This window comes from Sus scrofa, chromosome 6 (genome assembly GCF_000003025.6).
Source record: "Sus scrofa isolate TJ Tabasco breed Duroc chromosome 6, Sscrofa11.1, whole genome shotgun sequence".
In the NCBI taxonomy this organism is placed as follows: domain Eukaryota; kingdom Metazoa; phylum Chordata; class Mammalia; order Artiodactyla; family Suidae; genus Sus; species Sus scrofa.
In genome coordinates, this window is record NC_010448.4 from 58,438,579 (window position 1) to 58,454,784 (window position 16,206).

General features: G+C 51.9%; 2 protein-coding genes across 2 annotated transcripts; both read left to right on the plus strand.

The window, feature by feature from the left end:
- Window positions 1,890-10,104, plus strand: LOC100515209 (sialic acid-binding Ig-like lectin 13). The gene is given in 8 exon segments (XM_021094941.1): window positions 1,890-2,702; window positions 2,705-2,815; window positions 2,980-3,032; window positions 3,035-3,257; window positions 8,390-8,647; window positions 8,870-8,961; window positions 9,274-9,354; window positions 9,669-10,104. Coding segments are annotated over 8 exon segments (1,626 nt in total). The 5' UTR covers window positions 1,890-2,254; the 3' UTR covers window positions 10,029-10,104.
- Window positions 15,020-16,016, plus strand: LOC102162204 (myeloid cell surface antigen CD33-like). The gene is given in 3 exon segments (XM_021094945.1): window positions 15,020-15,339; window positions 15,405-15,556; window positions 15,558-16,016. Coding segments are annotated over 3 exon segments (345 nt in total). The 5' UTR covers window positions 15,020-15,302; the 3' UTR covers window positions 15,714-16,016.

A 16,206-nucleotide genomic window follows, 5' to 3' on the forward strand; every position in this document is an offset into this window, starting at 1 on the left:
CGTTTGGACTTCACTTACTAATTTTGTGATTTTTCAGCCTGTAACACTCCGCCTCTGATCAGTTTATCTACTTATTGGTCTTTTCAGGGCCACACCCGTGGCATATGGAAGTTCCCACTGGGGGCTGAATCGGAGCTACAGCTACCGGTCTACACCACAGCCACAGATCTGAGCCACATCTGTGACTTACACCGAAGCTTGTGGCAACGCCAGATCCTTAACCCACTGAACGAGGCCAGGGATCCAATCTGCGTCCTCATTTTTACTAGTTGGGTTCTTAACCCACTGAGCCACAAGGGGAACTCCCTGCTCTTACTGCTTCTACTAAGCAATGTGTGTAGACTCTCCCCAGCGCAAGAAATGCAAGACACAGAAGAGCTATCCAATCCATCGAGCAAGAAGTAAAACCAGCCTTTGTTCACAGACAACACAATTGTGTACATAGAAAATCTACAGTTATTCACAAAGAAACGGTTAAAACCGGGAAAGAGTTTAGCCAAGACACACATTCCAATGACAAAATCCTGAGGCCCCTGGTGGCTCAGTGGGTTAAGGATACAGCATTGTCACAACTCTGGCTCCGGCTGCTGTTACAGTGTGGGTTTGATCCCTGGCCCAGGGACTTCTATGTGACAAGAGTGCGGCCAAAAAAAATGATCAATTCCTCTGCAATTCTGTGTACTGGCCAAGGACAGTTAGAAATTGAATATTTTTTATTTTTTATTGAACAAAATTTTTTTTGTCTTTTCTAGGGCCACACCCGAGGCATATGGAGGTTCCCAGGTTAGGGGTCTAATTGGAGCTGTAACTGCTGGCCTACACCACAACCACAGCAACTCGGAATCCAAGCCACATCTGTGACCTACACCACAGCTTATGGCAATTGGATCCTTAACCCACTGAGCAAGGTCAGGGATCGAACCCGCAACCTCAGGGTTCCTAGTTGGATTCCTTAACCACTGAGCCACACGGGAACTCCCAGAAATTGAATATTTTTTAAAGATGCAGTTTACACTGACATGGACACTTGAAATAAATGGAAATATATGCAAGTCTTGTACATTGAGAACGTTAAAACATTGCTTAAAGAAATGAAAAAGACTGGAATTCCCAGTGTGGCTCAGCAGAAACAAACCGGACTAGTACCCATGAGGATGCAAGTTTGATTCCTGGCCTTGCTTAGTGGGTTAAGGATCCAGTGTTGCCATGAGCTGTGGTGCAGGCCGGCAGCTGTGGTTCCGATTTGACCCCTAGCCTGGGAACTTCTATATACTGTGGGTGCGACCCTAAAACACACACAAAAAGAGAGAACGAGCCGAGGTTTAATGCACTCTCCTCCCAAATACAAAATTCTAAATCTGTATGCACCACAAGCAGAATCTCAAAACACATGAAATGCAGATATTCACAGAATCGAAGTCCCTCATCACAGGGAGCGCCTGTTGTCTCCCTGTGGGGCAGGGACTCTCCAGGCAGCATCCAGGGCTGGAGTGGGGGCGACCTCAAAGCAGAGAGGGGACGCCCACCACATGGACACCGAGGGAGGGAGGACAGTAAACCTGCCCATCCCCCATGTCCCCACCTCGCCGCCTGGCTGCACTGACCTCCACTAACCCTGAGGGAGTTCCTGTCACGGCTCAGTGCTTAACGAATCTGACCAGCATCCATGAGGACACGGGTTTGATCCCTGGCCTCCCTCAGTGGGTTAAGGATCTGGCGTTGCCATGAGCTGTGGTGTAGGCCACAGACACGGCTCAGATCTGGTGTTGCTGTGGCTGTGGTGTAGACTGGCAGCTACAGCTCCAATCGGACCCCTAAACTGGGAACCTGCATATGCTGCAGGTGCGGCCCTAAAAAGACAAATAAATAAATTTAACAAATAAATAAATAAATAAATAAAATCGACACCCTGAGATTCAAGGGGTCTCGCCGGAAGGGACCCTTTGTCACTTTGCACAAAGTGACCCTGGAGGGGAAGGGACATTGACAGGCAGAAGGTGGGGCTCAGGCCCAGCCCAGTCTGAGCATTTGGGTGAGGTGGGGTGGCGGGCAGTTGATGGCCAAGCCCCCGCCTCCCCCTTCCCAGCAGTCTCTGGTCGTGAGGTTCCTCTGCCTCCTCTGAGAGTCGCTGTTCTGACCTCACCCTCATCCTCCCGCTGCCATCTTACAACATCTTTGCAATTTCCAGTTCCTGAAAAACCAACCTTGAGAAAAAGACATTCCCTGGGGGTGCCTGGCACCCCCTGTGCCAGTCATGCTGCTGCTGCTGCTGCTGCTGGCGCTGCTCTGTGGGAGGGAGGGGGCCGAGGGCCGGGGGGCGCCTGAGAAGGACCACGCGCTGCCGGTGCAGGGGCTGGTGATGGTGCAGGAGGGCCTGTGTGTCTGCGTGCCCTGCTCCTTCTCCCTCCCCTGGGACATGTGGACACTCTTTACCTCCGCTCGCTCGCTCGCGCTCTCTCTCTCTCTCTCTCTCTCTCTCTCTCTCTCTTCTCTCTCTCTCTCTCTCTCTCTCTCTCTCTCTCTCTCTCTCTCTCTCTCTCTCTCTCTCTCTCTCTCTCGGCTCTCTCTCGGCTACTGGTTCCGCGACGGGGCAGATCTGTCCCGGGACGATCCCGTGGCCACAAACAACCCAGATCGTGAAGTGCAGGAGGAGATCCGGGGCCGATTCCACCTCCTTGGGGACCCGCAGAACAGGAACTGCTCCCAGGCATCAGAGACGCCAGGAGGAGTGACAGTGGCTCTTACTTTTTTCGGGTGGAAAGAGGAAATACAAAATGGAATTACAGGTCTAACCTGGTCTCCGTGCACGTGACAGGTAAGGAGCGGGGTCCAGGAGAGGCCACAGGGAGGGACACGGGGGTCCCAGGATGGGGCTGGGCTGGGAGCCCCTCCTGAGGGGATTTCAGTCCCAAGCCTGAGGCTTCTCGGGCCCTGCCTGGATCCCCCCTCATGAACCCTGTCTCCCCCTCTCCTCACCAGCCCTGACCCAGGCACCCCCATCCTCATGCCCAAGACCCTGGAGTCCGGCCACCCCAGGCACCTGACCTGCTCTGTGCCCTGGGCCTGTGAGCGGGGCACGCCCCCCGTCTTCTCCTGGGCCTCAGCTGCCCTCCCCACCCTGGGCCCAAGGACCCCCCTCTCCTCCGTGGTCACCCTGACCCCACGGCCCCAGGACCACGGCACCAGCCTCACCTGTCAGGTGACCTTGCCCGGAGCCAAAGTGACCACGACGAGGGCCAGCCACCTCAATGTGTCCGGTGAGAGCTGGGCCAGGACACTTGGGTCCCTGCTGGCGTCCTGAGGGCTGTGGCGAAGGGGGCGTCAGGTCCTCAGACGGTGGGTGCTGGGTCCAGGAAGCCAAGCTGGGAGGCCCCCGCCCTTTCTCCATCTATGCAGCTCCTGGGACACAGCACCCGTGTCCACTGAGGCCTCACTGCTGAGGTGGAGCCTCCATGTCTTTCTGTCCCAGACCCTCCAAAGAACTTGACCGTGACTGTCTTTCAAGGAAATGGCACAGGTGGGAAGGAGGCCCCTCCCCGGCTGCAGGGAGCAGGGTCTCTTCCAGCTCATGGCTCAGCCTCCACCTGGACCCACCTCGGTGACCAGACACCCCCTTGTGGGTGAACCCAGGGCTCCCTCTGCCTCCCCAGCTCTCTTGGCCGCTGTGCCCAGCTGTCCCCTCCCACCCCTCAGTCCCCTCTGACTTGTCCTCTGCCTCCTCAACTCCCCAAGCACAGGGCGACATTCACCTCTCAACCCCCTGATGGCCCTTGTCCTCCTGGCTCTGTCAGCTCAGCTTTTGATTTTCTTCCAGTGGCTTGTAACTGACACAAATGTTGGCAGATAATGGATTCACATGGCCCCACCCTCAAGGGCTCAGCAGGGTGTGTCCTCAGACGCCCAGTCCCCTCCCGGGAAGTGACCAGGGTCCACACGCTGCTCTGAGCCTTGGTACCCTCACCTCAAGGGGGTCAGGTGTCCTGGACAGACGTCCCGCTTCTTCCTCAGGACCGTGGAACAGGCCATTGCATGGACGGATTCCGATTTTGTGTGCATCTCCTATCAGTGGAAAATCTTGGCATTCATTTTATCCTACTCACCAAAATGCTGAATGAATAATCTTGTGACTTCGTGTGTGCGCGCACGTAAACCTTTGGGACAAATTTCTAAAAGTTAATGGTCATGTGCTCTTTCTATTTTTTAAAAATTGAGGTATAATCGGCGCTCCCTGGTGGCTCAGGGGGTTAAGGCTCTGGCATTGTCAGTGCACTGGCTCTGGTTACTGCAGTGGCATGGGTTCAGGTTCGATCTCTGGCTCAGGAACTTCCACATGCAGCAAGTGTGACCAAAAAAAGTAAATAAGTTTTTTAAAAAATTGAGGTTGGCATCCTGTCATGGCTCAGCATTAATGAACCCAACTAGTATCCATGAGGATGCAGGTTCGATCCCTGGCCTCGCTCAGTGTGTCAAGGATCTGCCATTGCCATGAGCTGTGGTGTAGTAGCAGATGCAGCTCGGATCCTGAGTTGCTGTGGCTGTGGTGTAGGCCGGCAGCTATAGCTCCAATTCACATTCATCCCCTAGCTTGGGAACCTCCATATGCCATGGGTGCAGCCCTAGAAAGACAAAAGACAGGAGAAAAAACTGAGATATAATTAAGAGAGAACATTATGTTAGTTTCAGGTGTACACCACTATTCAATATTGATACACATTGTGAAATGACCACTGCAATAAGTCTAGTTAATACCAGTGACACACATAGCTCCAAAAGTTTTTCATCGTTAGCCAACTAGACTTCAATAAAACTTTAAAAAATGGGGAAAACAACAACAACAACAAAATTTTTTCTTATGATGAGAACTTTCAAGACTGACCCTCTTAGCAACTTTCAAATCTATAATACGGGGTATTAAACTGTCGTCACCATGCTGTGCATTACATTCCTGTGACTTATTTATTTTATTTTTGGGGCTTTTTATTTATTTATTTTTGAGAGCTATACCTGCAGTATATGGAAGTTCCAGGCTAGGGGTCGAATCAGAGCTGTAGCCACCAGCGTACCCGCCTACACCACAGCCACAGCAACTGGGGATCCGAGTTTGCACCTGTAAGTCCAATCTTGCAGACAGGTATCTGTCTTTCTCTCTCTCTCTCTCTCTTTTTTTCTTTCTTTTCTGTTCATCCCATGGCGTACGGAGTTCCAGGGCCAGGGATCAGATCCAAGCGCAGGTGCACCTTACACCACAGCTGTGGCAACGCCAGATCCGTATCCCACTCTGCGGGGCCAAGGATCAAACTGCATCCCAAAGCTCCGGAGATGCTGCCAATCCTGTTGCGCCACAGTGGAAACTCCTCTCTGACTTCCGTGACGGAGCCTGATGCCCTCACAGTCCATCCACGTTGTCGTCAGTAGCCAGATTTCGTTCATTCTTGCGGTTAAATAGTATGTCATTGTGTAACGACCCCGCATTTTCTTTATTCATTCACGCATTGATGGACACTGGGTGAGCCCCATGGCTCAGCTGTTGTCGTAACACTGCAACGACCCTAGGGATGCACATATCTTTTCGAGTTAGTATTTTAGTTTGCATCAGATACAACCAGAAGTGGAATTGCTGTTCACATGGTGGCTTCTATTTTTAATCTTTTGCAGAACTTCCTTTTCTGTAGGAGCCGCACCAATTTACATTCACACCAACAGGGTTCCCTTTTCTCCTCACCCTCTATTTTTTGAGACATCTGGCCAAACCGTTCTCTATCGGGGTGGACACATTTCAACCCCACCAGAGAGGGGTGCAAGCTGGAGGTGATGTTCCCCTCGCCTCTCCAAACCATGGCGGGGGCAACACCTTTAATGCTTCGACAAGATCAGGTGAAGAATGGACTCGTCGTGCGGGCTTGCGTAGCATTTCTCTTGCTGTGAATGATGTTGCGTGTGATTTTTTTATGCTAAAGAGGGATTTGTGATTTTTTTGGTTTGGTTTGGTTTGGTTTTGTCTTTTTAGGGCCGCCCCCACAGCACATGGAAGTTCCCAGGCTAGGGGTCCAATCGGAGCTACAGCTGCCGGCCTACACCACAGCCATAGCCACACAGGATCTAAGCCGCGTCTGGGACCCACACCACAGCTCACGGCAATGCCGGATCCTTGACCCACTGAGCAAGGCCAGGGATGGAACCTGCATCCTCGTGGATCCTAGTCAGATTTGTTTCTGCTGAGCCACAACAGGAACTCCATTTGTTTTTTGGGTTTTTTTATTCTGTAAATTGTCTGCTGTATTTGTTCAGGCTTCTCCAGAGTGACTTGACTTTAAAAAAAATATATCTTCTTGAGTAGAGTGGATTTGCCATGTTGTGTTGATTCATGCTGTATATATAGCAAAGTAATACCATCATACGTATCTATACGTGCTTTTTCATGTTCTTTTCCATTGTGGTTTATCACAGGATGTCGAATAAAGATCCCTGGGCTCCACAGTAGGACCGTGGTGTTCAACCATCCTCTGTGGAATAGTTTGCATCTGCTAACCCCAACCTCCCAATCCATCCCTCCCCTCCCCTTGGCCTGAGGGATTTGACTTTCGATTTTCTTTAAGATTTTAATTTGTTTATAGTTGATTTACAAAGTTCTGTCAATTTCTGCTGTACAGCAAAGTGACCCAGCCATGTGTACATACACATTCTTTTTCTCACATTATCCTCCATCATGTTCCATCAAAGGTGACTAAACATAGTTCCCCGTGCTATGCAGCAGCATCTCATTGCTTATCCAGTCCAAATGCAACAGTTTTCCTCTGCTACCCCCAAACTCCCAGTCCATCCCACTCCCTACCCCAGGATTTGACTTTTTATTCTTGGAAACTTTTTTCAAGTAAGAGAAATCAGCCATTTCTCTGTAATACAATTTGCAACAGCTTTGCTCAGTAAGGTGCAACTTTTGTGGGTGGTGGTCAGTGATTTTTACCATGCTCGGGATCTCTTTCTTTCTGTAGACACGTTTTTAATCTCTTCTCTGATGGCTTCTGCTTCTCACACTCTGAGTTTTAAAAAGTAAATACTGTGGGAGTTCCCGTTGTGGCTTAGCAGGTTAAGAACCAGACTAGTATCCCTGAGGATGCGGGTTGGATCCCTGGCTTTGCTCTGTGGGTTAAGGATCTGGTGTTAGGTCACAGATGGGGCTCGCATCTGGTGTCGCTGTGGCTGTGGTGTAGACCAGCAGCTGCAGGTCCAATTCGACCCCTAGCCTGGGAACTTTCATATGCTGCAGGTGCAGCCCTAAAAAGAAAAAAAAAAAAAAAAAAACCGCTTCTTGTCCTTCTGCGGCCTCATCTCTGAAGCCCCACCCCCACCCCCCTTCCTCCAGCTCTGTAGGTTTATTCAGAGTTTTCCCTGTACGCAGGGAAGCCTAGGTCATCTCTGCACTCTCTGTTCCTCCTTCCTGCAATGCCCTTCCACCCCCTCATCATCATTGTGCCATCCCTGCTTGCCCTTCAGGCTTGATTTCAGATGCCGCCTCTTCCAGGAAGCCCTCCTGGACCTGCCAGGAGCATTTCCATTGCCATACCCAGGGCTCCTGCAACCCAGGGTCCCGGCCATCATGACATATGTCATGTGGTGTTGTGGGCTTCTGTTCCTGGGTCCCCATTCCCCACCAGACTGAATTTCCAAGAGTGAGCCTCCCCACACCCGACACCTCACTAAATCAGTAAACTAGTGTCACTTCACATGAATAAGGGACAAGAGTTTTCAGGGTCAATCTGGGTTCTGAGCGAAGGGGACGTGGAATTTGGGGCAGGGCTGACAACATGCACAATTGTCCTATGGAGCCAAAGACCACTTGACCTGTGTGCTTCCAGGGGCCTAGATCCAGCCAGGCAAAGCCCACCTATGACAAGTGGAATCTACATTATTGAGCACAGAGCAAGATGGGGCCTGAGCAGCGTGTTGGGCTAACCCCACTCTCTCTCCCAGGGCCTCTCGCTCTCTCAGTCAGTGTCTGAGAGCCTCTCCCTCTCAGCCGTCCTCCAGCTTCACCCGTCATCTTTCTTTTTCTTTCTTTTTCTTTTTTTTTTTCTTTTTTTTTTCTGCTTTTTATTTTTAGGGCTGCACCTGTGGCATATGAAGGTTCCCAGGCTAGGCTACAGCTCTAATCAGAGCTACAGCTGCTGGCCTACACCACAGCTACAGCAATGCCACATCTGAGCCGTGTCTGCAAACTACACCACAGCTCGCGACAAAGCTGGATCCTTAACCCACTGAGCAAGGCCAGGGATCGAACCCACAAACTGATGGTTCTTAGTGGGATTCGTTTCCACTGCGCCAGGACAGGAACTTCTACCCTTTATCCTTCAATCTCTGTCTCTCTGACCCCCTGTCTCTTTTTATCCAGCATCCAGAGCCCTGGAGAACGGCTCCTCTCTTTCAGTCCTCGGGGACCAGCCCCTGCGCCTGATCTGTGTCATCCACAGCAACCCGCCCGCCAGGCTAAGCTGGACCCGGGGGAGCCTGACCCTGAGCCCCTCACTGCCCACCAGCCCAGGGGTGCTGGAGCTGCCGCAAGTACTCACGGGAGATGAAGGGCAATTCAGCTGCCGGGCTCAGAACCCCCTGGGCTCTCAGCACATCTCTCTGAGCCTCACTCTGCAGGGTGAGTGTCCAGGGGCTACACACTGAGCCCCAACCCACCCACCCATGCCCTGCCTACCAATGCCCTTCAGCTCACTGGTCCCTGAGGACTCAGCGTCCAACTGCTGGACAGTCAGGTTGTGGTCCAGTACCCGGTGAGTCAGGAAGGTCTGGACAGATCCCGGGGCGGAGGGACACAGCACGGGTGCAGGAGGTGAATCCACCTCGTCCCACCTTCCTGCAGGGAAGTCAGCCCGGGGCAGAGCTGCTTCAGGTGGCCACGTGGGAAGCGGCCGTCAAGATCCTGCTGCTCTTTCTCGGCCTCCTCGCCCTCCTGTGAGCCCCTTCCTGGGAGAGGGGAGGGCGGGGCGCAGGCGCTGAATCCCAGAACCCGCGCCCCAGGGGGCGGGGGGGGGAGCAGGGCAGGCAGAGGGCTGACGGGAAGCGGGTGACCCGGGTGGTGGTGATGGGAGGGCTAGCCCAGTGTCCAGGAGGGGAGGGACCTGCCGCTCTCTGGAGGGTCTGCGCGGCCACACCTGCTGTCCCACCTGTCACCCCCTCAGCCCCCCAACAAGGAACGGGGTGGGCGCGTCTGCTGCTCGCTGCACCCCCTCTCACTGGCCTGAAAGAGCCTGGTCTCTTTGCCAGAGTGAGGTCCCGCAGGAGGAAGGCAGCCCGGCCAGGAGGGGGCGTGTCAGATGCCACCGCGGTCGCAGGTTAACCCATCGGGTGAGTGATAAGGGAGATCTCAGCACCCAGTAGGCCACTGGACACCTCCCCCAAGGGGCCCCCGCGATTGCTCCACTCATCATGGCCAAAGTTGAGCTGCATCTTCTTCCCCAAACCCACTTCTCCATTGGGTGCCGAGTCACACATGCCTCAGGGCAGCCCCCAGCTCTAAGGCCAGAAGGGGCATCAGGGGCAAGTTTCTCCACTTTCACCTCCCTCCCTTCTCCCTGATCCTAGAAATCACTGAGTGTGGTCCAGCCTTCCTCCTAAGCCCAGCTCATCTTGATCCCTCTCTCCTCCGGATCCTGACCCAGGTTGTTCCAGCAGCCTGTCTCTTCCCTGGGTCTCTGAGCAGCCCACCTACCTACCAATTCCATCTCTCTTGGAAGTGCCTCCGGACTGTTTGCAGGTACCCCATCCTCCACATCCTGCCCAGTGGGAACAGCTCCGTGTCCTCTCCACGGCCAGAGAGCACAGCGCACACAACGCAGGCTGGATTTGAAGCTTGGCGGCTCTGTCCCTGCTGGACCCTCTCCTGGCATCTACCAGCATCTTCACACCCAGCCTGGTCTGGCCTCTGTGACTCTGAGGCTTCGTCTATGCTGTTCCTTCTCCTGAAACGCCCTTCTCTCCACATTCCTGCCACTACCAGTCCTGATCATCTTTTAGGCTGAGTCTTAAATGCCTCTGTGTATTTCATTGTATGGTTTTTGTGGGTTTTTTTTTTTTAACTCAGATGAATTTATCACATCTGTAGTTGTATAATGATCATAACAATCTGATTTCACAGGATTTCCATCCCACAGCCCAAGCACATCTCCCCGACCCCCCAAACAGTCTCCTCTGGAGACCATAAGGTTTTCAATGTCTGTGAGTCAGCATCTGTTCAGCAAAGAGGTTCAGTCTGTCCTTTTTTCAGATTCCACATGTCAGTGAAAGCATTGGATGTAGGTGTCTCATTGTCTGGCTGACTTCACTTAGCATGATCGTTTCTAGGTCCATCCATGTTGCAAAAAATGCTGGTATTTCATTCTTTTTAATGGCTGAGTAATATTCCATTGTGTATATGTACCACATCTTCTGGATCCACTCCTCTGTCAATGGACATTTAGGTTGTTTCCATGTCTTGGCTATTGTAAATAGTGCTGCAATGAGCACTGGAGTACATGTGTCTTTGCGAGTCATGGTTTTCTCTGGGTAGATGCCCAGGAGTGGGATTGCTGGATCAAAGGGTAGTTCTAGTTTTAGTTTTCTGAGGACTCTCCATACTGTTTTCCACAGTGGTTGCACGCATTTACAATCCCACCAACAGTGTAGGAGGGTTCCTTTTTCTCCACACCCTCTCCAGCACTTATGGTTTGTAGACTTTTGGATGCTGGCCATTCTGGCTGGTGTAAGGTGGTACCTCATCCTGGTATTATTTGCATCTCTCTAATAATGAGTGACGTTGAACATCTTTTCATGTGTTTCTCAGCCATATGTATGTCTTCTCTGGAGAATTGTCTGTTTAGATCTTCTGCCCATTTTTTGATAGGCTTGTTTGTTTTTTTGGTATGGAGCTGCAGAAGGTGTTTATAAATTTTGGAGATTAATCCCTTGTCCGTCAATTCACTTGCAAAGATTTTCTCCCATTCTGTGGGTTGTCTTTTTGTGTTGTTTAGGGTTTCCTTTGCTGTGCAGAAACTTTTCAGTTTGAGTAGGTCCCATTTGTGTATTTTTGTTTTGTCAATACTCTGATAGGTGGATCTGAGAAGATGTTGCTGTCGTTTATGTCAGAGAGTGTTGGGCCTATGTTTTCCTCTAAGCGTTTTATAGTGTCTGGTCTTATATCTAGGTCTTTAATCCCTTTGGAGTTTATGTTTGTGTATGGCATTAGGGAGTGTTCTAATTTCATTCTTTTCCATGTGGCTGTCCAGTTTTCCCAGCACCACTTACTGAACAAGCTGTCCTTTCTCCATTGTATATTCTTGCCTCCTTTGTCATAGATTAGTTGGCTGTAGATGCGTGGGTTGAATTCTGGGCTTTCTATCCTGTTCCACGGATCTATATTTCTGTCTTTGTGCCAGTACCATGTGGTTTTGATGACTGTTTCTTTGTAGTATAGTCTGAAGTCCAGGAGCCTGATTCTTCCAGCTCCATTTTTCTTTTTCAGGACGTCTTTGGCTATTCTGGGTCTTTTGTGCTTCCAAACTTTAAAATATTTTGTTCTAGTTCTGTGAAAAATGTCCTTGGTAATTTGATAGGGATTGCATTGAATCTGTAGATTGCCTTAGGGAATATAGTCATTTGATAATATTAACTCTTCCAATCCACGAGCATGGTATGTCTTTCCATCTATTTGTGTCATCTTTGATTTCTTTCATCAGTGGCCTGTAGTTTTCAGAGTACAGGTCTTTTGTCTCTTTAGGTAGGTTTACTCCTAGGTATTTTATTCTTTTGGATGCGATGGTAAACGGGATTGCTTCCCTAATTTCTCTTTGTGCTCTTTCATTGTTAGTGTATAGAAATGCCGTCGATTTCTCTGTATTGATTTTGTATCCTGCGACTTTGCCAAATTCGTGGATGAGTTCTTCATTGTATGGTTTTGAGTTGAAGGGTGCTATTCAGTCATCTATTCACAGACTAATTAAGCAAATAATACTGAAGACATCCTATGCCAGTAGTATCATGAGCATCAAGAGTACATGGGTAAACACAATGGAGAATGTTTACCAGCTAAAAGATTTGACTATACACTCCACAAACATAACACAAATGGCCAGTGAGCACTAAAGATACTCAGTATCATTACACGTTGAAGAAATGCAAATTAAAACTTTAATGAGGGAGTTCCCATCGTGGCACAGTGGAAACGAATCCGACTAGGAACCATGAGCTTGTGGTTTCCATCCCTGGCCTCGCTCGGTGGGTTAAGGATCCAGTGTTGCTGTGAGCTGTAGTATAGGTCGCAGACGCTGTTCGGATCCTGCATTGCTGTGGCTGTGCAGTAGGCTGGCCGCTGTAGCTTCAGTTCAGCCCCTAGCCTGGGAACCTCCATATGCTGTGGATGTGGCCCTAGGAAGAAAAAAAAAAAAAAAAAAAAACAAAAAACTAATGAGTTCTTGCTATGGTGCAGCAAGTTAAGGATCCAGCTGCAGCAGCTGTGGAGGCTCCAGTTCGATCCCTGGCTGGAGCAGTAGATAAAAGGATATGCTGTTGCCACTGCAGGGCAGATTCAGTCCCTGGTACGGGAGCTTCCATATGCCCTGGGTGCAGTCATTAAAAAAAGAAAAAAAAAACTGATAAAGTACCACTTCGGACCCATTAGGACAGCTGTTATATGTTTTTAAAAAATCAAAAATGGGGAGTTCCCGTGGTGGCGTAGTGGTTAACGAATCCGACTAGGCACCATGAGGTTGCGGGTTCGATCCCTGGCCTTGCTCAGTGGGTTAAAGATCTGGCGTTGCCCTGAGCTGTGGTGTAGGTCGCAGACGGGGCTCAGATCCCGAGTTGCTGTGGCTCTGGTGTAGGCTGGTGGCTACAGCTCCAATTAGACCCCTAGCCTGGGAACCTCCATATGCCGCGAGAGTGGCCCAAGAAATGGCAAAAAGACCAAAAAAAAAAAAAAAAAAAAGTAAAGGGAAACAAAAGGGAATGAGTTCATAATGGCAAATTCATGGGTGTTGGCTCATTAGAAAAAAAAATCAAAAATGGAAACTAACAAGTGATGGCGAAGATGTGGGCAAATGAGAACCCTTGTGCATTGCCTGTGGGAAGAGAAGATGGTGCAGCCTCATGCAAAATGCTTTCAAGAGCCTCCCAAATTCAACAGAATTACCACAAGACCCTGCGCCCCTCTCCTAGGGATTGACCGCATGGGCTCAAACCGATATTTGCACCCCACGTGTTCATAGCAGCCAACTTCACTGCAGCGGCAGAACCAACCCTAGTGCCCATCAGCAGAAGAGTGGGGGAGCCAAGCCCGGGAGACACACACAAGCCAATACCCTCAGCCGTACAAAGGAACACATGCAGTTCTGACACGGGCTCCAGCCTGAAGGACCCGAGACAACAATCCGCTCCATGAAGGAAGCCAGACCCCACGGGACAAGGATTGTAGGATTCGGCTCCTAGGAGCTACCCACAGGGCAAACCCATGGGAGGAGAAAGTAGACGGCGTGCTTGCAGCTGGGGGGTGGGGGTGCCAAGCAGTCTCTGTCTCACAGTGGAGACTTCCTGCTGGGATGCTGCACACGTTCTGGACACAGGCGGTGGTGACGGTGGCTTCACGTGGTGAATGCACTTAGCACCATGGAAGTGGCGCGTGGAAAGCGGGACGAGTCACGTTGTGTCTTATGGCTGTGGTTCTCCAATTCAGGGAACGAGAAGGGCTTCTGGTCCTTGAGGTGCTGTCCTTACGGGCACAAGACGGTTTGGATAAATTATAAATACAATGAGGGCACGTCAGCTGTTGACCCACGTTGGAGGGAAAGTCACAGGAGGAAAGGAGCCTGTGACATGTCGGGGTGCAGAGGCCGAGGGACTGGGGAGAAGCTGGGAGGACGTTGCTGCCCCCGTGGAAGACCACTGGCAGCCAGTGCAAACTTCTGGAAGCCTTAGCAGGATCCCAGTGGCTGGGGTTCTGCTCAGAATCAGCCAGCGGGGATCCAGCAGCAACAACAGAGCTGTGACCAGGCCCTGCTGGGCTCCCCAGGCGGGAGGGGCTGGTGCCGCGGGCCAGGGAGGTCGTGGAGCCGGGGAGCATCTCTTTGGGATCTACAGCGAAGGTCAAGGCCACTGAGATTTCCAGCGGGTGTGGTACGTGTGGGAAAAGAGGAGCCAAGATGAGGCGGATGTGTTTGTCCCGAGCCAGTGGCCAGATGGAGTTGTGTGTGTTACTGGGAGGACCTCAGAGAGGAGGGTTTTGAAGGGTGATCCCTGCCCTCGCTCAGTGGGTGAAGGATCCGGCAATGGCTAGAGCTGTGGTGTAGGTTGCAGACATGGCTCGGATCCTGCATCCCTGTGGCTGCCGTGTAGACCAGCAGCTACAGTTCCGAGTTAGCCTGGGAACCTGTATATGCCGTGGGGTTCAAAAAAAAAGAAAAGAAGGAGAGAAAGAGAAGTGTGGTTGCTGGGAGATGGGAGGAAAGCAGAGTGAGGATTTGTTGATTGGTGGGTATAGTGTTTCAAGTTTTTCAACTTGAAAAAAATTTTTTTTTACTGGATTCAAAAAAATTTATATTCATTAGAATAAATTCCAGTATACTGCCAGGACAGTCTCACCAGTGACCCAGCTCTAAAGGCTGACAGTGCTACGTGTTCAGGGAGGAAGTGCTACGCTGGGTGGGGAGCAGGTCGCAGGCTGGGACCAGCTGAGTCCAGGCCTTCTGGTCTGCAGGTCAGCGGCACCGAGATGCTGGCTGCTGGCGGAAGGAGCGAATGAGTGATTGGCAGCTGCCCTCACCTCCCCCAGGAGCCCCTCCTTTCCTGCGGCTCCAGACGCCCCCCCCCCCCGACCCCGGGACCCTACGTCTTGCAGGACCGACCACCCCAGGGTCCAGGTGAGGCTGCGACCCTCCCGGTCAAGGCAGGAGTTGAGCAGCGCCCTGGTGTCGACAGCGGTGCTGGGCTGGGGGAAGCTTGGGGACTCACGGGGGCCCCCGCCTCGGTGTCCCCGGAGGTCCTGGTCCAGGCTCTGGGGCCGGAGGGCGGCGCCCGAGATGGGGGGCGGGAAGGGGGTCTCCCCCTGGTCGGCTCCTCTCTGGGCAGGTCCCCGGGTCTCTGGGCCGAGGGGCGACCACGGGCTCTGGGCAGAGTGGGAACGAGCTCTCTCTGTGAGGTTCCTCTTCTGAGACAGTGAGTCTTGGGCTCCTCCCCAGCTTCCGCGGGTCTCCCCGCAGCCCCACCTCCCACTGGGCTTCCCGTTCCCTCTTCAGACCCAGGACGCCCAGACACCCCGGGTCTGAGAGATGCGGCCCCTGTTGCTGCTGCCGCTGCTGTGGGCAGGTGAGTGGGCGGCGGGGAGAGGGCCGCGCGGGGCGGGGCTGCGGCTGATCCTCGTCCCCCCGCAGGGTCCCTGGCTCGGCACCTGAGCTACCTGCTGGACGTGCAGGAGACCGTGACGGTGCAGGAGGGCCTGTGTGTCCGCGTGCCCTGCTCCTTCTTCCATTCTTGGATCTCCTGGTCTGCGCCTGTTCACGGCTACTGGTTCCGCGAAGAGGCCACACCTGTTCCGTGATGATCCCGTGGCCACAAACAACCCAGCTCTTAAAGTGCGGGAGGAGACCCGGGGCCGATTCCACCTCCTCTGGGACCCGCGGAACAAGAGCTGCTCCCTGGACATCAGAGACGCACAATGCCGTTTGGAAATTAACTTCTAGAGAAAAAAATCATTTATCTGAAATGAGAGTTGCACTGAATGAGACCAAGAGCAGATTCAGTACTGTGGGAGAGTAATCAGTGTGTTTGAAGGTGTAGCAGCAGCTCCTATTGAAACTGCAGAATCTAGAGAAAAAGGCTGGAAACGGTGAAGAGATGCTCAGGGCCCTGCAAGATAATATGCAGCAATATAACATGCGTAAAATTGGAGACCCGTGGAGTTCCCCTCGTGGCTGAGTGGTTAAAAAATCCGACTAGGAACCATGAGGTTGTGGGTTTGATCCCTGGCCTCCCTCAGTGGGTTAAGGATTTGGCCTTGCGGCGAGCTGTGGTGTAGGTCGCAGACGGGGCTCGGATCCCACGTTGCTGTGGCTCTGGCGTAGACTGGCAGCTACAGCTCCGATTAGACCCCTAGCCTGGGAACCTCCATATGCTGCGGGAGTGGTTCTAGAAAAGGCAAAAAAAAAAAAAAAAAAAAAAAAAAAAAAATTGGAG